At 37.6% G+C, this 22,344-nt stretch overlaps 1 protein-coding gene and 1 long non-coding RNA gene across 3 annotated transcripts in view; one reads left to right on the top strand and one right to left on the bottom strand.

The window, feature by feature from the left end:
- KCNIP4 (potassium voltage-gated channel interacting protein 4) overlaps window positions 1-22,344 on the top strand; it is a 1,096,218-nt gene that overhangs the window by 577,603 nt on the left and 496,271 nt on the right. The window contains exon 1 of one of the 2 annotated variants that reach the window (XM_012737681.2): window positions 16,094-21,610. The exons of the other annotated variant lie outside the window; for it this stretch is intronic. Coding sequence (XP_012593135.1) covers window positions 21,511-21,610 — 100 coding nt within the window. The 5' untranslated portion in view covers window positions 16,094-21,510. Of the gene's footprint in view, window positions 1-16,093; window positions 21,611-22,344 lie in introns of those variants that run through there. 2 annotated transcript variants of the gene reach the window in all.
- LOC142870082 (uncharacterized) lies at window positions 15,844-20,672 on the bottom strand. The gene is made up of 3 exons (XR_012918643.1): window positions 20,585-20,672; window positions 16,620-16,713; window positions 15,844-15,929 (listed from the first exon to the last, which is right to left on the bottom strand). It is a non-coding gene; the product is annotated as an uncharacterized LOC142870082 (long non-coding RNA).

The raw sequence follows: 22,344 nt of genomic DNA, 5'->3' as shown, positions 1-22,344 counted from the left end.
CACTTGGATTAAGAACTTTTTCTGTCACAATGTTAGTACATTTAGAAAAATAATACCTTTATTATTTCCTGTAATTTATTTCTAAGTGATAAAGTAGTGGTATAAATTTTCCCAAGGTCTTTGGATTGAGTTATTAAAGAATAACAGAAGATTGTCTTTTGGCCACCAGCCATGAGCCTTATCAACAGGAATGTCCATTCTCTCTCTTTAATATATCTTTAATTTACCGTGGCAGATTTAGGAAGTAGATTTTTATTGATGAGTTTTTGTGGTTGTTATTTTCAAAGAGACAGTACCAGTATGTGTTGTTATGGGTTTATTTCTTTTCCTTGATTTTTTTTTCTTTTAAATATATCTTGTGGATCAAAATTTTATGATGAAATTGCAGCAAGAGATAGAAACTACTTTTAAATAAAACAATGGTTTTGATAGCATATAGTGAAAAAAAGCAAAGAACTGGGATTCACTTTAGGAATTTAGGTTAAAATCTAAAAGAAATATACTAAAACTTTGATAAACTTGTATATCTCATGGTTAAATGAGAATAAAGCTATGTATCTTTATAATGTCATTATGAATATTAAAGGTGTATGAATGTGTAGATATATCTAATTGCAAGGAATGGTTGCTCAATCAATAGTTTCTCAGAGTTTATTTTGAATTATTTTATTTTATTATATTTCTTAGTCATCACATATTTTTAAGATGACAAAATGGTTTGCAAGGAGAGTCTTTGCCTGAAAAAAATTATATTCTAGGGAGGAAGACAAGACAAAAATAATGAGAAATATTATTAAAGAAAAATTACCAATTATGTTAAGAATTAAGAAGCAATCAAACAAGATAATGAAAAAAACTAAAAAATTTTTTCAGTCTTTCTGAGGAAATAATCTTTGAACGGAGACCAAAACATTAAGAAGAAATCAACAATCAAAAGATTGAGGGGAAAGAGCATTTCAGGAAGTAAGGATAGTTTGTGCAAGACTCTAAACAGGTAAAGAACTTGGTGTATTATAGGTACTCAGAGGAAATCATTAAGGTTGCAACATTGTAAGAACTATTAGAGAGGTAGGTAGTGCTTGACAAGCCATAAAAATAATTTGGAATTTTATTCTAAATAAACTGGGAAGTCAGTTGATGGTATTAGGAAAGATACAGTACACACTTTAAGAAATCTTTTTGCATTGAAAGTAACAAGAGTAGAAATAAGGAGGACAGCTCCATCCAGGACAATACAAGAGGTATTATTTCACTATTTTTTATGACTTAGTAGAACTTCATGGTGTACATATACCATATTCTTCTAAATGAAGTGTCATGAGACTGGAAAAACAAGCACCACATGTACTCACTATTAAATTGGTACTAATTGATCAACACTTTTGTGCATATATGGAAGTAACATTCATTCATTGGGTGTTGGGCAGGTGGAAGGGGAGGAGGAGATAAGTAAATTCAGGCTTAACAGGAGCTATACATGCTGTCTGTGTTTTGGACATACTGGTGGCTCTGCCTCAAGCAGTGCAAAGGCAATATATGTAACCAAAGCATTGGTACCCCTGTGATATTCTGAAAAAATTAAATAAAATACATGTAATGAGGAAGACAGATAGGAAGTTGTTTCAGTACTAAAGACAAGATGATGTGGGGATCTTTACTAATGTAATACATTATAGGAGATGGAAAGAAAAGGTTGATTTATTTTGGATAAAGACTTAACAGTGCTTGCTAAGAATTAAATGAGAGTGGAGTGGGAAAATGTGAAGTCAAGACCATGTCAAGGTTACTGTGCCTAGGTTTCTGACTTGAGATATTACATGATGCCATGTACAAGAGATAGTGAGGATGGAAGATGGGCTAGAGGGTAGAATTGAGATTTCTCTTTTGGACATATTATATTCGAGACGTCTTTGAACTAATCCATTAGAGGTGACTGATACTGACATTGCTCAGAAGCAATGGGCAAACCATGGCTAAGAGAACAGAAGCTCTTTTCAGAAAGCAACAAAAGAAATGGGAGGAAGTAAAAACATTGCTGAAGCTAGAGTGGGGAGAGTCTTCTAAAATTCATTTGCAAAAAGTAATCATTCACCTGAGGTAGGGGTGAGCAAGTTCAATGGCAACTTTATGTTTGAAGAGGAAGCTTTAAAGCTCATTATTCTTTGAAGACATCACATTTTTGTTGAAAACCATTCATGTGGAATGCTTTATGAGGTTTCAATTAGATTTGCCCAGGATTAAATGTGAAATTATTCCTTATTTTCCCTTTCAGAGAATTAACACGTAATGCTATTCTTAACCTTGCAATCTGGCAAAATGAATGTCATCACTAATTTATCTAGCTTATTGTTGTATAAAAGTGGATAGTGCAACTGTTTAATTCTTAGAATTAATATAATCAGAATTCTGTAGCCATAAATGTTATTATCTATAGTTCTTCTAACTTTGATCCCATTGTGTTTCTTATGGTCAGCTCTTCAAAAGAATAATTCACAGCAGTATTCCTGAGATTCTAAAACTTGTTCGGATTCACAAGTTTTTGTAACATATCCATGCTGATCAATTTATCTTATACGGTGACAACTGCTGTAATTGTGCCTTTAAAGGAAATGATTCTGCTCCTCAGCTTTGTCCTAATCAAATATTCCATGATGCCTCTGTTGCAATTATGATTAGTTTCCAAAAAGTAGATGTGCTCTTGAACACTATTGAACATTTAAATTATCTATTAGATGATTTATGAAATGTTAATAACAGTCCTCATATAATTAGATATATTAGCCTCAAGAGGAAAGTATGCTTTAGTTTATGTAGTCTGAATACTTTTTTTTTAATGAGTTCTACCCTGAAGAAGGGAAACTTCCTAATATGTAAGTTGTGATGTTAACATTCTACTTGAGGAAGACTTGAACTCATCTCAGTATTTATCAGCATACTAGTAGATCTGAAAAAATGTGGAATTGAAAATTTTCAGTTGTATTTATACCACTCTCCTCAACATATATTAGTAATTTTGCTAATAATACTTCCTTATCATGGTTATCCCAGTCTATGATACACTTCTATACATTTTATACCTGCATGGCCTTGTATATAATGTTCCCTCTTCTTGGAGTATTCTTCCTTGTTGGCTTGTAAAACTCCTGCTCATTCTTCAAAACCCAGGTTGGGTCTCAACTCCTTTAAAAAGTATTTCTTCTTCTTCTTCTTTTCTTTTTTTCATTTCAGTATATCATGGGGATACAAACGTTAAGGTTATATACATTGCCCTTGTCTCCCCTCCCCCCTTGAGTCAGAGCTTCAAGCATGTCCATCCCCCAGATGGTGTGCATCACACTCATTATGTATGTATATACCCAACTTCAGGCCCACTGTGAGCAGCATTAAGCCTTTCCTCATCTGCATTCCATAGCACCATCTCCCTTTCCCTAAACTGTTAATCATATTGTTTTATAACTGTGTGTTCAAAAGTTTCCCTCACTAGACTGTGGGTTCTTGAGAGCAATGATCCCATCTTATTCCTTTTTAAATATACTAATGACTAACACAAGATCTGGTGCATAATAGATGCTCCGTAAATATTAGCTGAATAAAATATGTTGGAAAGAAAATCTCAAATTGCTATTTAAACCTTGATTTATGTACTTTCTCATGCATTTATATCTTTCCTCCCAATAAAATTATAAGTTCAATAAGTACAGGAACTATGTCTACTATTTCTCTGTATCCTCTTGAGAGCACACAAAACAATATTTTTTTTATGTTTCAGATAATCAAACACTCTATATTGATTGTTGCTTTTATTTATCAGTCACTATACTATCAGATAAGATATGAAGTGATTATGGACATTGTTTCACACAAGTTTAGCATTTATTGAAACTATCTGGATGTTAGGTTCATTTTTTGTTTTTATAAGACTGAGGAAACCTTGTGTATAGTTGTGGCAACTAAAGTATTAATGAAGGCAATGATTCCTTGTTCTCAAGACATATTATTTCTTAATGTGGCCATAGTTGGCTCATACATAATTCAACAGTTGATGAAAATATGGCAACACTTCATCAACTCATGGCCAAAAGTCACTGAGGAGTCTTATTGGATCTCAAGTATGGCATCAATTCCCTTCAATTCAGTTCAGCACATATTGAGTGTTTACTACATGTTCTACATTGGAGAAGTTGCTAAGTGTTAGGTAAAATGAAAAGACTTTTAAGAGGGAAGACTGAAACCCATTCATTCCTAGCCAGTTCTCTCATAGATAATTTAGGTTAAATTGCGTACCTTCTTTGACATCAGATTTTTAGTCTGTGAAACAGAGGATATGAATCTCAATCTCATAAAAAGTTACAAAAGAAACAGGCCTGGTACAGTGTTTGGCATCTAGTTGGTTCTCAACAAACATTAAACTTCTGCTTCCCCTAAAAGAAGAGCCCTTTTCACCACCTCACCCTGTATATAGTAAAAGGAGGAAACATGAAGGTCTCCTTAAGAAGACAGGTGCCAGCTACAAAGAAACAATGGGGATATAGGGCGATTTCCAGATGTCTTTATGTTAATAGCATTATCATGTGTCAGATTTTTAAGGGAGAATGTATGCCAGGACAGTATTATAATTCAGTTTCAATTACAGTAACTGTTATGTATAGCGGGCTAGCCAAAAGTTCATGAGTAGCCTGTGCCCAGGCCCTGGATTTAATAGCAGAAATGGCTTTGCAAGGCCACTTCAGCTCCCATTACTGTCCCCTCCTGATTTGTGGCAACATTCTCCCCCAAGGTAGGGTATTGATGCCATCTCCTTAACTGGCTCAGGTTTCTGGGCAAATGTTTATTCTTTCTGAGAACTGCCGGCATTCTATTTCTTATATTTCATTTAAAGTACAGTGAGACAATACATTGTTGCCCCTTTCTTTCTTTCGTTCCTGTGTCTTCTCTCTCTCTCCCTCTTCTTCCTTCCCTCCCTCCTTCTTTCTTCCTTTACTTTCTTCTTCCTCATACTCCTGTTCTTTTTATTCTTCTCCCTTTCTTCCCCCTCTTCCTCCTCCTCCTTCTTATTTGTTATTTGCTACCCACTTAATGAATGAATCCCCTTGCCAAACGCCCTCTTCATATTGTCTACAGTTTAATATTTCATTCCGTTTTCTTCTTGCCAGTTGTATAATATCTGGCGGTGTACTTAGAAATCTTCTCTACTACCTGTGTTTACATCTTCCAAATATTTGTAAATTCTTATCCTATCCCCTGGCTGTCACTTAGCCAGATAATAGGCATTTATCTCCTTTAATCTGGCCTCATAAATCAAATCTTTATTTTCCCTAACCTTTTTTAACATTCCCTAAATGGTTTTTAATTTGTCTGCATCTTTCTAAAACGAAAGTACCTCAGACTAAATGCAGGAATTCAAGGCTGAAACCTTGCTGGCTACACTTTGCCATTCTTTCTTTCTGAACAATCAATTCTTAACAAATAAGTGTAGCACGTGGTTCTTTATCTTGCCAACTGATTGCTTTGCAACTTCAAGTAGATGAAAAAATGTATTTTTTTCCAAGAGTCAGAAGAACAAGTGTTTAAACACAGATTTACTACTATTCGTGGCATTTAAGCTTAAATTCGATGTGATTAACTTTCCTTACGTCTAACACTGTCACCTCTTGTGAACAGGGCCCAGAGGAGGGTCAGGCAAGCAAAGCCTACAGTAGGCACTTGCATGACCCTGAGGATAAGCACCATCTTGCATTTTGCATCTCAGATGCCTCACTAATATAATACAATAATTGTGGAAATGCTCTGAAAAATGTGAAGACGTGGATAAATATAAGGTCTTGCCATCATTGTTCTTTACCACTTGAGCTCAACACAACTCATTAATGGTAGAATTATTATACACTTGGAGCTTACCTTTGCCAGGTTTTTCTCCAGAGTCCCCTCGACTGACTCTTTCAAGTTTCCCAGTGCCCAGAGTGTCCTAGTCCCTGCCTACCCAAGCACCAAAGCCAGAACAACTAAGCCAGTAAACCATTAAGACACAGACATTATTTCTTTATCCTGCCATCAAAATTAGTCATTTAGATGCCCATTCCCTCACAACTCTGCTTATCTGCTCCCTTGATAATAACACACTTATCAAATGAAATTGTTTCTGCTATTGTGTCTATAGGAAGGACCAGTTTAATGTGTAATCCACTTCAGATCTCAAATTTGCAGTTTCATTAAGGTTCTCTGTAGACATGATGCTTTATTCTCCAGGTACTCTAATACATGGTTTCAAAAACTTTTCCAATCATGAGCTACAAAGAGAAATACACTTTTTTATCATGACCCAGAACATACACACAAAAACACCAATAAATATAACTGAAAAAAGGATTTCACAAAATAATGTTCTATGTGCAAAGCATTCACCTATTCCATTTTATCCTTTTTTCTTTTATTTTCTCTTTTTTGATTTTCTTTTTCTTTTATATTCAGTACTGCTGACCATGAGCCTATGATGTTGTTTTTGTTATTCATCAGTGTGACACAACAGGCTTTGAAAAGAAAAAAAAAAAATCACTCTAAAAGATTGTTATTTAGCAGAGCTGAGCTGATGAGCTGATTGTCATGGGAAAGATTTTAACTGATGTCTGTGTGCATATGTGTGTGTCTGTGTGCATCTTTGTAGGGTAATTACAGAAAATATTGCATGGACTTGAGTATGGGTAAAAGGGAGTTCACCTTGGTAGGGAGAAGATTGTCCAATGTGCACTGATATTTAACAGTTTACTAGATAATCCAAGAATCAGAGAAATTCAGCAAGATGTAATGGGCAGATTAGATGCCTAGATAGACAGATAAACAGTGGTACATGCAGGATACGGCAACCTCCAAAGATCCAGGGAGGCAGTGGCATTAGAAAAGTTTCTAAGGAAAAAGAAGAATCCTGGTGATTGAGATGCAGGTACTTGGGGTAAGCTATGGACATAGCTGTTGGGAGGAAACTAGTTATAAGCACTGAGGCACAAGTTCACAACAGGGCTGCGGGCAAGGTTCATTCTAAGCTATTTCATGTGTCTCTTGATTTGTTGCTCCTTCAGTTTATTCTGACTGCATATATGATTTGTCCAACTACCTGCCTATTGCAACCAGATGATCAAAGCTGTAGCACAACCAGCATGATCAAGCAGCACCTGGTAGATCTTGGGAAGCAGACAGGTCTTGGCTTCTTCAGATTTATCTTTGCCATTTCCCTCTTCTTGCCTGTGCATAGAGCAGGCCCTAACTACCATACTAGAATTTGCACCTTCCTGAATAAATTTTAATGTATTTTTTTTCTGACTTATTTCATAAGTTCCCTTTTCAAATTGCCCTGATATATTGTCTACTTAGGGTTGTACCTTATTCTTCACAGGTGTGCAAAGCCGTTATCAATTTAATGAAATTCTGGAATTCATTTTTTAACAGGAAGGATTATATTGCCTTTCCTCTACAGCTTGTTTATAGCTTAAATATAATTCCCTTTTAAACAATTTCTTATAGAACATCTCTTTATGTCTCTGATGTCCAGAAAAGATAGACGCCCGAGACAGTTTTTTACCTAACCTTGTAAAATCGTAGGATTAAATTCATGAAGAGCAAATAATCTTCTCTCTATGCTCTGGCTCTTTAACAAATGAATCTCAAATTTATGTATATATTTGCAGTTACTAAGACACATATCAAAAAAGCACTACAAAAGCAACAGGATTTTAGAATGAGAAAAAAAACTAGTGTGTCATTTTCTCTTCCACCATTTGGTGGTACAATAGTGACAAAGTCCTTAAATACACAATGCATAATTCTCAAACACTATAAAAGTAAATAACTGATAAAATATATAGAACAATGACCTTTTCAAAATCCCATTTCAAACTTTTAAAGTCAGGAGCTTAAGTGAATGCTGAATCTAAGCATTTCAAATGCTGAACCTAACTTTTCCAAATAGAATAGAATTGTAGAGGCTCATTTCTACCCTGGGTAGCAAGAAATTAATTATTAGGATTGCTCTGACTCACAGTGATGCTGTGAACTTCTAATTATCCCAGGTAATATAGGTAAGGGTAGGACATAATGGAAATTCAATGATAACACAAAACGCTTATTCTAGCCATGGATCTCAACCTCCTTCCCTAGAAAACCTTCACATAAGCTAATAGAAATAGCTAAGTTGCTTGTATGTCATTTTACCTGTCTCTCTTGCATGTCTCCTTTTTTTGATGAAGTCATTTACAAGAAGTCAAGTGGCAATTATCAAAATGTGATTAGAAGAGGTGATATGTCTTTGTGTTGGATAAAGCTCGAGTTATTTTTCATGCTAATGGTGGTGGGATTACTTGTGGACTCTAGGATCTCTCTGTGCCATGCACATGGAAACAATGTACAGGTAGAACCTTGGCCAGCCACCTCAGGCTTCAGGAGTACACGGTGGTACTGCTGGTCAGCCAGATGTGACGCTCTTGGCAAAATGAGAGAGAGAAAGCGTCACATGGAGTGCTCATCACCTCCTCAGGGTACACAAGGCCTTAACCACTGCAGCTACCCATCATTTTCAGAGAAGCTTGCCAACAAGGATATGGCTCTACAATTTTCATCCATTCTCACTCTCACAAACTCTGTGGAGGTTTGGAGTTTTGAGCCTTATGACAATCAGCTGTGGACTAGAACAGACAGGGAGGGATAACTTATAGATATAATTTAGAGACAGTTCTTAAAAGGGGAGTTCCAAGATTTTTCAGCCAGTCCAGCATAAGTGGAACCATTGCATAACTTCCCAACAGGATCTCTCTGAATGGTAGAAGAACCATTTGGATACACAAGTTCTGAGGGTAAATAAACACACTTACTTTCTGCTTTTGATACCATACTTTGTCAATTTATGTATATCATAGTGTTTGCCAGGTTGTTGAAATTATCTAATAGATAAGAAACAAACAAACAAACAACAACAACAAAAATCTTGGTTGATGTAAATACATATTTAACTATTAGGTTTCCTCCATGAATTTTTAACATTTTTTTTTTTCTCCAAAAGGAAGCTATGGACAAATGATTAAGGTGTTTTTTGGATACTGAATATCATATATATACATATTTTATTATTTTATATTAATTAACCAAAATTATTTCTATGTTCACTAGACAAAATATGTTGGTTACCTTTATGTTAAAATTATCAAGGATTTAAAAAATATGGAAAAGGGACAGGTGGCATGTGAATTGACAGTTGTATCAAGTCCAAAATATTGTAAAAAGGATTTGAGGTACTTGATAATTCAGACCAGAAATCAAGTTTTCCTCCCACTAATAACAAGAGTTTCTATCCCACAAGAACACTAAGCCACCTTTCCAGTATCTCTTGAATGGCCACGCAAGAGTGTCAGAGCAGCTCATGAAAACAAACTGAAGTTACCTGTGAGAATATCGTGTGTATTTTGGGTTCCTAAAGAAATGTAATATGCAAAATTCTGAGCCAGCTATTCCCAGCACAAAAGCTGAATTCTGTAAAGTTGGTTTAATAATTTGAGAGGCTGCATTAATAGGTGGAGTAGTGGCTAGCAAATTATTTCAATAAAATAAATTTGGATATTCAATACAGTAAACACATACTAGAAAATGGGAGGGAAAACATAATTTTTCATATTAGTGATTGTCTTAGAACACTCTGGATGGTCTTAGATTGTTCTAGATTGTCTTAAAATCACTCTGGGTTTTCTAGTTCAAATAGCTATTTTGTTGGTTAATAAATGTTCTTACTATCCAACTGGCTCTTAACATAGCTCCCTTTTCACACATTACTGCCCTCAGGTTTCAAGTTCCCAGGTTGCCAACGGTCTCACTTTTCTTGAACAAAAGTGACAAATGAAACTCTTTTATACCAAGGTGTTAGTGATTAATGTTTTCTGCCCTTTAAGTTATTTCCAGGACACCTGGAATACTTAACATGAAAAATAAAATCTTTAATGGTGGACTTCTAGACATGGTAATGCCTTGCAGAAGGGGTATGCCCTTGGCTTCAATCTTCCTTGTGCCCTGCTGATAGCACACCATTAGCTTCTTTCTTGTTTCCTTCTTCCCTTCCATCCTTTCTTCATTTACTGCAACATTTACTGGTCAACTAATATATTTCAGGCACATGGATAAATACTGAGGGCAGAAAGTTGGTAAGATACAGCATCTCCTCTCAGGGGCTCATGGTTTTGTAGAGGAGATAGTATGACCACCGGTTCATAAATCCTGAAGGGATCACAGTTGAGATAAGTAAAAGGCAGAAAGAAAAATGGGGTCAGTCTTGTCTGATTGGAAGAGGGGCACATGGCAGACTCCATTCAAGTGGAAATATTTAAGCTGATTCTTAAATTGATGGGTAAAAATTTCTCAGAAGGAAAAGGAAGCAGTTGGAGAAATCAGCCTGGCATTCATCATGTCTTGAACATGGAATGTGAGGACAGAGTGTCAGAAGATAAGGCTGGAGAATGCCTCAGTCGGTTGGGAGGGGTTTTATATGCCTTGCTATAATGTTTGAATTTCGGTGTGTGGTCAGTGAGATACCACTGTCAATTGAAGCTAGGGAATTACATGTTTCTATCACTCTGATAGCAATGTATACTGAGGGTAGATCAGAGGGAAAGAGAGGTTTAACAGAGTTGTAAGAGCTGTGTGTTGAGTCTGCCATAGGCCAGATATGGCACTAGATTCTGGATATACCTTGAGAGCAAAATAACCATAACACCCACTTCCTTTTAATTATAGCAGCAACAATAATAACATTTACTTATTGCTTATTTGGTTACTGTTCAAGTGGCATGTTTTAATGACAGCTGACCCTTGGAGGATGCAAGGGTTAGGGGTACTGCACACACACAGGAAAACATCCACGTATGACTTCTGATTGCCCCAAAACTTAGCTGCCAATAGATCATTGTTGACCAGAAGCCTGACAAATAACACAGTCAATTAACACATATTTTGTATGTTATGAAAATTATATATTGTATTCTTGCAATAAAGTAAGCTAGAAAAAAGTGCTACTGAGAAAATCATAAGGGCGAGAACATATATGTTCTAGTCATTAAGTAGAAGTGGATCATTGTAGAGATGTTCATCTTTGTCGTCTTCACAATGAGTAGGCTGAGGAGGAGGAGGAGGAAGAGGAGAAGATGGTCTTGCTATCTCAGGGGTGGCAAAGGTGGAAAAAAGTCCGTGTATAAGTGGACATGTGGAGTCCAAACCTGTGTTGTTCAAGGATTGGCTATATTTTAATTAAATGACAACTCTGAGATATTATTACTATCTATATTTTATAGGTAATGTAACTAAGGCTAAGAGATGGTATCTGCCCAAATCTGTGTAGCTTTGTAGTAAAGCACCAAATTAGGATTTGTATCCAGGCCGTATTTCACTGATCTACTGTGGTAGAAGTAAAGGGATATTTATAACATTAGCCATGACTGAAGTAGGAACAGAGCCAGATCAGAAAACCTATCTATTGCAACAAGAAGCAAGAAAAACATAAAAATAAAAACACCGGAAGAATCTGTTCTAAAATGGATGCAAAGTGAGAGCTATAGTGTTAGGGTTTCAAACATGCTACTCCTCACCTTTTCCAGATTGTTGTCTCTGCTTTATACATGTCAAGGGATGATGCCAGCCAAAATGCCGTTTTATACCAGATTGAGCAACCAGAGTGCTGCTGCAGTGTTTGCTAACCATCCGCCTCCCCTCATTGGCACAAGTGGTTGATGGACGTCTTACACTCCAGAATGTCACATCTTTCTGTTGGCCCCTATGTATTCAGTAGCCTAATATCTTGTATGCTTTGCCTCTTCGAGATTTAGTTTGAAAAAAAAAAAAAGCATAAAATAAAAAAACTGCCTTTCAGCATCCCACAACCACAGGACACCTGGCATGCCACTCAAACTTAGAGCAACAACTTACTGTGGTAAGCAGAATTCTAAAAATGGTCCTCAAGATTTTACACCCTGGTGTGGACACCTTACATAAGCAACTGGCAAATATGATAGGATATATCCACTACTACAATTATGGCATCTTAAATGGGAGAAAGGATTTTGTAGATGTAATTAGGGTCCCTAAACAGTTGACTTTGAGTTTATCAAAGGGATGCTAATCAAGTCGGCCCTGAAAAGATATCAGAGGGGTTAGAAGCATGGAAGGCATTTCCCTGCTAGCACTAAAGGAGCAACCTGCCCTGCTGTGGAGAGGGCATGGCACCAAGAGCGACTTCTAAAAGATGAGAGTGGTCCCTATTCAATAGATAGCAAGAAAACACGTCCTCAGTCACAAAACCACAAGGAAATGAATCCTTTGAACAACCTGGGATCTCAAACAAGAAGCCAGAGCTTCAAGTATGATCACAGCCCAGCCTACACCTTGACTTAAGCCTGAATAGAAGACTCCGCTAACCCATATGCAGACTCCTCATGAACAGAAACTGTGAAATAATACATTTGTGCCACTCTAAGTCACTCAGTTTATGATGATTTGCTATGCAGCAGTAGAAAACTATTCTGCAATAATACCACAGTTCTGAGAAGAGCCATCCTGGGTTGTCAAACCAGCAGTTCATACTTGGCTGGCTGATGACCCCTCAAAAGAGTCTGATCTTTTGATCATGGCTCTATGTATAATAAACTTAACATAGCATGCCTTCAATTATCCTTAAAAGTCAATCTTTAATTTTTGAGGCCACTTTACGTTATTCAATGAGTTATGTTTTTATTACATGGGTGATAACTTTTTTTCAGTGTGGTCCTATTAGCTGTATGTCTTGTGTGATTTTTTTCTAATAAAACATTGTTTAATTATTATTTGCAAGTCGGTACTAGCATGATATAATTATCAGGGCTATTATATTGAAATATTCCTGTTGAAAATCAAGGTTATTAACAACTGATTAAGTTAGGGTTGTTAGTAATTAAACTGCAAAGTATAAGTAGCATGAATAATTGTCATGGTGATGTCGTATAGTACTGTTACATTTTATATTTCTTTGGTGCAATAACATAATAGAATAAACAAATTTTAATACTCTATTACAGTGAGGAAGTACAACATGTCAGCTGTAATGAGGAATAATTTGTTGGCAGGAACAATATTTGGAATGAAATCTAGCTAAATATATATCTGCAACTAAGATTTTCATTAAGCAGGGCTAAAATCTGTAGAAATAGCCCCTGGGTTTAATGATCACATAAATATTCCTGTTTCAATTATTTGAGTCTTACATGAGTTCATAATAAATGAATTATGCATCAGACAACTTTGTGTCTTTTGTTACTTTTATAGTATTGATTTAGATAAAGATTAGCCCTAGGGAGTAATGGCAAAGGGCTCCATGTGGCTGCTGTTTTGTTATTTATTAGATCTCAAACTGAAATATCTACTTTATCTAAATCAGCTTCACACTTCCGAACATTTGTATCCATCAATTGCTATTTACTTCACTTAGCTTGCTTATTAAGATGGCTGTGCATCAGTGTTGTCCCTCACTTAAGTGATTACATTTGAAGCTAAAAGGAGAATTCTCCAGGGATAGTTGCAAGCTGGGAGATAGGATATGAAGCAATGCAGAAAAGTTTATATCTGAAGCTCACTGGTAAAAGAAAGTTGTCATGAATGCAGGAAATGAATCATCAATGAATACTTTAAACATGGAATAGAAACTTTTATCTATTCTAAGATGGGCTACACATCTACTCGCCATCAAATTGGTACTGACTGACTAAAACTATGGTGCTCAAAAAACGATGGTGTTCAACAGGGATTTGGGGGGAAGACCCACATCTTAAGGAAGTGGCGAGCATTATGGGGTAGGAGGGGATTACCTCTACCCCTTTTTTAGGGAGAGGCAAAGATATACATTGTATCCAAAATGTCTGAAAAAAAATCTGTAATCAGGAAGTGGGCGGGTGCAAGGGGGGAGGAGGGGAAGGGTATGTACTTACACAGTGGGTTTGGTGCACACCATCTGGGGCTGGACAAGCTAGAAGCTCTGTCATAGTGGGGTGGGGGAGGAGGGGCAGGGGCAAGATATGTAACCCTAACAATATTTGTACCCCCATAATATGAGGTAATAAAACACACGCACACACACAATAAAATAAAATAAAATAAAATAAAATAAAATAAAATAAAATAAAATAAAATGATTGTAAAATTAGTTACTTCTATGAGGGAAAAAAAAACTTTCTGGAGAAGTTTGAGAAACTGATGGAGCCTCTATATTTCCTTAAACATGTTGATTTTGTAAAATGTGTGACTCTCAGCTAGTTTTTGAGAAGCTGGGGGAATGTCTCCCTGAAGGCTGTGTTTGTCACATGGGTGAAGATATTTCAGCAAATTAATGTAGTGTCTCTCACAGTGTGGTTCAGAGGAGTCCTGCATTAGAAACATTAGAATGCTTGACAAAAGTGGAGATTCAAGGCCTCTATCTCAGACTTGCAAAATAAGAAGTTCTAGGGAAGGTCTGATGATTCATTTTGAGGAAGATTCCTAGGCAATTCTGATGCATACTGCAGTGTGAGCTCCACCAGTTAATGCATAGGTATAACCAGTTAGTTCTCTGTCTTCTCTTCCAGTGCTGGATACACTTGCGACCGATTCCATTAACCCCATTTATCTTCAATCCTGCAAGGATGCACTAATGTATAGCTTCAATGTGTTTCTGAGTCACTGCCTATTGTTCCTCCATTTAACCAACTTTACCCACTAAGCAGCTTGCCTTTGCTATTTATCCTTAGGACAAGGTTGCCTGGTGAAGTCTGGGTGTATGTGGCTCCCTCACTACTGAGGATGTTGTCTAGTCATGGAACATTGAGTGTGATGTGTGGGTAAGGCTAGTGAAACTGAAGGAGCAGTGAAATATACCCTTGAAGGTGAATTTCCTCAGCAGCCAACAAGACCCTTTGAAAACCCACTTGAACCTGAACAGAGTCTGTGCTCTGATGCCATGCCACCACCTCATTTGCATCTGTTCCTCCTGTGGATGGTTTTAGAATGGAAGATGATTAAGATGTTCTCAAACACCAGTGTCCAAGAAAGTTATTTCAAAGCTATTTACATTTTTTTCTTTGCAGAAAGGATACTTATTTGTCAGGAAGAACACTTCAAAAGCCAAGTCATTATACATTTATAAATTCTTCCTATATTCCTTGTGCTGAAGATGGTGGTAAACCTCATGGGTGGGTTAAGCAATGCATCTTCTTTAGACTCCCAACTCAATTACAGATCCCCTACTCCTTCTTATCCACATAGTGTCTGGGAATAATAACAGTACTTAGCTCACTGAGTTGTAGGAATTTATTGAGATAATTCATGTAAAGCAATTACAATAGTTCTTGATGTGTAGCAAGGGCTCAATAAATAATAAAAATAATAGCAACTGTTTGTTGAGCATTTATAATGTGACAGTCTCTGTTCTAAGTGCTTTGCATAATCATTTCAGCAACTTTCCCCAAATCACAAGGCTCTAAAGTAGCAAAGTGGGGATTTGAACCCAAGTGGGCTCTTAGGCTGTGCATTATACTGCCTCTTCCATAAATATAGCTTATTGTATCTTCACATTATTGTTGAAACACATTTGATGCCTAGTGCTTATTTTATTTCAGTTCATTTTGGAGGGCCAACTGTGCTTTCAGTTCACTCAATCATAAGATTTAGCCAGGCTTCTTTTGGATCAAGTAACTGCCAAAGGAAGAGAATGAGTTAGAGGCAGGCTACAGATGCTTATGTTGTGTGTCAGAATAGGAGATGGCCTGAAAAATGAGAAGAAGAATCTTCTTGGGAGAGCCTGGGCAAGTGATTTGGCTGGTGTTGACTGTTTCCCAGGCTCAGGGTAAATTTTCTGGCAGGAGCAGTTTTCTTCTTCATTGGTCATGTAACATGGACTGCGTTTGCTAGGAAAAAAAAATGCCACCTATTTGTCTCTATAATACAAGAACAATGCAATCTCTATAAAGCTCATCTTGGTTTCATTCTCCTACCTCCTACTTCTATTAAAGCCAAATGGACTCTCCCTGGTCTCATGGCATTTTCCATGCTCCCTTAAGGCTTTTACCAGATGCTGTTTTGAATTTTAGTGGTTTTCAATTACATCCCATGACCTCGGGAGCCATACCTGGGTTTAAATCTGGGTGGGATATTTTCTGGTACAATCCACTGAACCCTCTGTTCTTCAATTTCCCCTGGTAAAATGGACATATCAATTGAACCTGCCTCATAGGGTTTATGTGAGGATTCGGTGAGAAAATTCATATAAAGCGCTTAATACACTAGTCTGTCAAATAGCAATTATTCTACATACATAGCTATCATCATCTAACTATTGTTTTTAATAGATTTCGAGCTACACAAAGACTGGGGATAGGACTTTTATTATTCACACCCCCATGTATAGCACCCGGGCCACAAATTTAACAAGTGAATAAAGGATGAATAATTAGAAACAAACTAAGTGAAGGCTGGCTTTTGATCAAGTTAACTAATTGAGACTCTGAGATGAGAGTACAGAGAAAGTTTAATCCTTCTCTCCTCCCCTTTATAATTCCATCCCCAACATGGAATTTGAAAAGAAAGACATGACTAACCAGAGTCGCTTTGTTCTCTGCCTCAGTTCATCAAAGGGTAGCCTCATCTCTCCTTTTATTAGAGAAAAATTATTTTTTTTTGAAAAGCATAATCCTGAAAATGAAGCAGAAATGGGTTCATTACTTCAAGTAACTAGCAATTTTGAATAAACTGCACTTAAAGGGCATGCTCTGAAGTGCAAAAGTAAGGATAATTAAGCGTGTTCTTTTTTCTGGGGACAAGCAAAGGATAACCCTTCATGTGGCAGTAGAACCTGAAGCTAAAGGATTCCTCCAACTTGCTTTGTGGAAACGACTTTATACAGCGAGACCTGTAACTACCTCTAATCTTCTCTGTAGTTTCTTGAGGGTGCATTGTGCAGGTTTTGGCAAACTACCACAACAAAATCCCTTTTCTCTCACCACCACCTCATACTCATTTTTCACATCACACAGGGCAGGGGCACAGAACTTTCTTTGGTCTAAAATCTCAACAATCCAGAAAGAGCAAACAATCTTTTGAAAAGTCACAATCAAGTTTTGGTTACAGATGCTGATGATGTTTGTTATCTTAAATGCTTCATCTATTCCTTGCCACTGTTAAGTATATCAATAACATGAGAAAGGCCATGATAGTCAGCATGCAACTGTCAGCCCCACTAGGTTCTGAAGCTTTGGAACATGGGGTCATTTACTAACTCTTCATAAGCCTCCATTTCCTTATCCATAAGATAAGAATGAAAACCTTGATCTTCCTCAAAGAGTGGTTGTAAGAATGAGACCGTCTGTGTGCTTATTCCACTGCTTGACAAAGTATGTGATCTGTGGAGATTAACTACCATTTACAAGTATTATTGTACCTAATCCTCACAATACCCACCAAAAGAGGGACATTGGCCCCATTTTGAAGACCAGCAAACTAAAGTTTAGAGAGTTCAAGTTACTTGAATGAGGTCAAAGGTCTGGTGTTAGTGCTCAGGTTTCTCCTTTTCTGTTGGACATTCTTATTGTTTCTCTTTTAAAAGGGAATTCAATTCCCCACAGGATGAAAAGATGTTGGATTAATGTTCTAGTTTGAATCAAAGCTATGACTCTAAGCTAAGGGTTGCATGTGTGGCCAAGTCACTTTACCTGTGTAGACTGCATTGTTCTTTCAGCTGAAAACAAAGGGATGACAGTGGATACTGTCTCAAGGTACTTCTCACCCTCAATACCAAATGTTTTAAGATATTTTGGGCAGGGAGACCTTCTCTGCTACCTTTCTTTTATCATTTCCATTGTTCACGTCAGCAAGAACCAATCCTATTCACATTACATGCTGAAGGTAGAACACAGCCAAGAACTTCCGGTGTGCAGTGCTCACAGCTCACCTTAAAGCAAAGGAATAGGAATACACCCTGCTATAAATGGATTCCTCAATGCCTCGGAGTGCTTCCTCCTAAAAATACGCAGAAACCTGACAAGGTCCCCAGGCAGACTAGGCGCTCTAGATAACAGGCAATTGGATCCTGCCAGATCAATGAGAGAAGGTGGCTTTTTAGGTGAAAAACTCAGTCAGATTATTCATTCAACAACCAGTCACTCCCTCCTCTGTGCCAGGCACTATTCTACAACTGTGGGTACCACAGTGAATAAGGTGGACAAAAACCTCTGCCCTCGAAAGTAGGAGTTTATATTCTAGAAATTCTAGAAGAAGTGATATTTGATACACAAGTGAACAAATATACATGCCAGGTGGGGACAATGCTTTGAAGAAAATTAAAACTGATTCAGAAAGTAGTGACTCTAGGGTCTAGTTAGCAGAAGATGCTGTTCTACATAGCGTGGTTAGCAAGGGTCTCTCTGTGATGGAGATTTTGGAGCTAAGATCTAAATAAAGTCACTTATTCATGGGAAGACCTAGGGATAAGCACTCCGACAGAGGGAACTGCAAAGGCAAAGGCCTGAGATAATGAAGTAAACATAAGGAAAGGAAAACCTCAGGCCTTTGAAAGAATAATACAGCAACAAGGGGACCCATGATTATAACATGCAGGAGGCGTGGAAAGACCTTCACTCTGGCAGTCTTCACTAGCTCCCTGCCTGCACACATTTCTCAGCCCAAGGTCGTCAACTTTAAACGTGAACACAAAGGACTTGACCAGTTACATCCATTTATGAGGCAAGCTGAAGGGCTCGCCAGAGTTCTTTGTTGTAGAAAAACATAGAAATAATCCCTTTGGAGTTCAGAGGTGATGTGTGTTTAAGTAATAATAATCCTGTGAATGAGCAGGAGAAAAGACCCATGCATTTCATTAACTACTAGTCTGAACTTTTTTTCATGTTTCAAAGTTAGTAAGGTTAATGGATTAATTAGGGTGTTACAAAACAGTTTGGAAGGATCATTTGGGGTATAACCTTTATTCCTGTGCTGATAAGTACTTGTGACAATATTTGGATTTTTAATTCATTTAAAGCTGTGTGGAATAACGGGAAGAAATAATAGGCTTTGTATTAAATAAATAAGAGTTTGAAGCTCGGTCTCATAATTTACCAGTTATATGACCTTGAATCTGCTACTTAAATTCTCTGAGGTTTAGTGTTTAAATCTTATCTAATTATATTTATTTTCAGAGTGGCTAAGAAGGAGCATATGGTATATGGTAATCATCTAATCAACAGTGACTAATATTATCCAACAAACATCTGTAGAATGTAAAGTGCCCCCATGGAGGTGTTGTGGAAAGTGTCCAGATAAGGAAAGCATGATTTCTGCCTTCTGGAAGCTTACCCTTTAGCTGAGAGGATGTATACCCAAGTGGCTACAATATAATGCATCATAAGTGGGAAAAGTTCCATAAAAACACAAAAAAGGAGAGATTTTATCTCATTCTGGTTAGAAAAAGTTTCATGAAAGAGTTTTAGGATCTTGACAAACAGAGACGGTGTGAAAAAGTTGTTTTTGGGGGGTTTTTTTGCTTGTTTTTTTTTTCTAAACAGTGTGGTTTGAGCAAAGGTCTGGAGATAAACAAACAAACAAACAAAACAGAATGAGTTTGGGAAAAGGTAGCTGAGCCATCATGTAGTGTGTATGAACAAAAGTAAGATTGATGAGGGGCAATCCTCAAGCTGGTACCAGATCATGGACAGACCAGGATACTGTTCAAAGGAGCTTGAACTTTATTCAGTAAGCAAACAAGGAGCCATGGAAGATTTCTGATCTAGAAAAAAATAAGAGGAAGGCTAAATTTTAGCTAGAGTAATTTATGCATAGTATAAAGAGAGCATGGAGACATGAGATAAAAACAAGCCCTTGTAGTAACTGAGCACTCACTCTGTTCTAAAAGTGGCACTCAGTAATTCCCTCAACACAGTGTGATGAGCTGGGTGCTATTATCATGCCTCTTTTTACAGAAGAGAACATGAAGGCGTGGAGGTGTTAAGCAACCTCCTTATAGTCACATAGCTAGTAAGAGGTCTTACACCTGAATCCAGGTGATCTGGCTCTGAAGTCCGTACTCTAAACCATTACACTAAACTGCCTCAAAAGCCAACCACAAGTGACAGATACCCACATTCTACATGTTTCTGCTTTTGCCTGATCTCATTTGCTCTCTTCATTCCTCGGTTTGCTCATCTATGAAATAGGAGATTTGGATCGGCTTTCTGAGACGCCTTCCATGTCCTGCTTTTCTGTTTGTTTTATTAATTCTATATTTCACTGTGGGACTAATATATTTGGGCAATGTTAGGACAAAACAAACAAAAAAGGAAACAGTTGTGTAAGAAAGAGTCAAAAACTTCAGGCAAATTTTGTTTCTGATTTTGTTCTTCTCAAACTTTCTGGCTCCAAATTTACTTAAATTATTTTTTTTTAAAGCATTGGAGGTGCACATTGAAAAATATACATACGTGTGTGTGTGTGTATAGGTGTATTGAATGGTAATGATTTAATGCATAAGAAGTAGCTGCTAAATTCAAAAATACCATACAAATATTAACATTACCTGGTGGTTTATTATACCCATGCTTTGAAACAGTATGATACTGACTACTCAAAACAGAATATTCGTTTGCAATGACTAAGAGTGAGCGTTAGGATAAGGCAACTCATTGAAAAGAAGAAAGTCAATATTGAAGGACTCCCCTCAGCCTCGTTCCCTCTGCACTTCCTCAGCTAGTTGGAACAAAATGCGCACTGATTTCCCTGGCTAGTAAACAATGTTTCCCGAAGAGCTGTATGCAAGCTGTCACTAGGCTCCTTCAGGTTTCTCTTCCTATTTCAAGGTGCGGTGCTCTGTTCCCTGTCTGCAGCAGGAGTCCAGCCCTTAGTTAGTTTCCGTTGTTTCCAAGGCAACTGGCCAGCCCAACAAAGCCGCCGCCGCCGTGGCGCGGGCGGGCGCGCGGAGTCCCGGGGCCGCCGAGCCATCGCCGCTGCGCGTCATGTCTCCTCGGGACGTTCCTGGTGACCTCCTGGGTCTTCGGGTGATTTGCACGTTACTTCATGCGTGGCTGTCTCCCTGTGTAAGAGTGATAGCGGAGGAAGCTGATAATTCCGACAGGCCCGACTTTATCCGGCTGGCACCACTTCTGGCCTCTGCTACACAGACAGGATGAATGCATTTTCTCTCACTCACGCCCTTTCTCTGAGCCTCTCCATCTCCATCTCCTTCTCTCTCTCTCTCTCTCTCTCTCTCTCTCTCTCTCTCTCTCTCTCTCTCTCTCTCTCTCTCTCTCTCTCTCTCTCTCTCCCTCTCTCTCTCCCTCTCTCTCCCTCTCTCTCCCCCTCTCTCTCTCTCTCATGCGCTCTCTCCTCCTCCCCTTCTCCCTTCTCCAGCAGTAGCCTTCTTAATGTAGTTTAATGGCTTTCCAAAGAAAGCCAGGCAGAAGAGCACTTCTCAGTGGCTGTGGTCGGACCATGACCTAGCTGACCATGAACTTGGAAGGGCTTGAAATGATAGCAGTTCTGATCGTCATTGTCCTTTTTGTTAAATTATTGGAACAGTTTGGGCTGATTGAAGCAGGTTTAGAAGGTAAGGGAGTGCTTTTTAGTGACTTCTAAAAATTCTCTGTTTTGCAATGAAAATTTCTTAAGCAGATGTAAGAGGCACCTGAAATGAGATCAGAGAAATGTTACTCTGGGGTGGACATGAAGAAAGCCAGGTTTTTCAGGGTAGGAAAGATTAATAAAATAAACTTTTTGTAAGTTGCAGTGATGTTTTCACAGTAAAAGAATGTTAAACTATGAGAAACACTTAGAATCAAAATGTTAGAGCCAAAACTGAAGAAATCAAGGATTTTTAATGGACATGTCTGCTTATACTGAGAGTATTTAGTCCCTGTGATGTTCAATTATTTTATCTAATATCCCCTTTTATTATATCAGTAAATTTTATCTGGGTATGTTGTGAGGTGCACTTGTTTCTTGCTATGCAAATGCATTCACCAATGGAAATGGATATACATTTATAATTTCTTATGGTTTAAGATCGGATGCTAAGAATGACAAGCTTTTTATAAGGCTGTGATCTGGGGAAGAGTTTATAATGTTACCAGTTGTACATACTAACAGAGAGTCCAAGGAGAATAGTCTCCAACTCATATGACAGACTTTACCATACACTCCAAATAATCAATTGTTTTTCAAGTATTGTTGTTTACATTCATAAGAGACTCATTCTCCTGTTCTCCTTAAACAATCATCTCTTTCTTTAAAAAATAAGGTATATGAACTTGCCTGTACCTTTCCTTGAATTAAATGTTTCTT

Source organism: Microcebus murinus, chromosome 3, assembly GCF_040939455.1.
Source record: "Microcebus murinus isolate Inina chromosome 3, M.murinus_Inina_mat1.0, whole genome shotgun sequence".
Taxonomy (NCBI): Eukaryota; Metazoa; Chordata; class Mammalia; order Primates; family Cheirogaleidae; genus Microcebus; species Microcebus murinus.
Note: the sequence above shows the minus strand (reverse complement) of the source record. Positions and strands in the feature narration are given on the sequence as shown.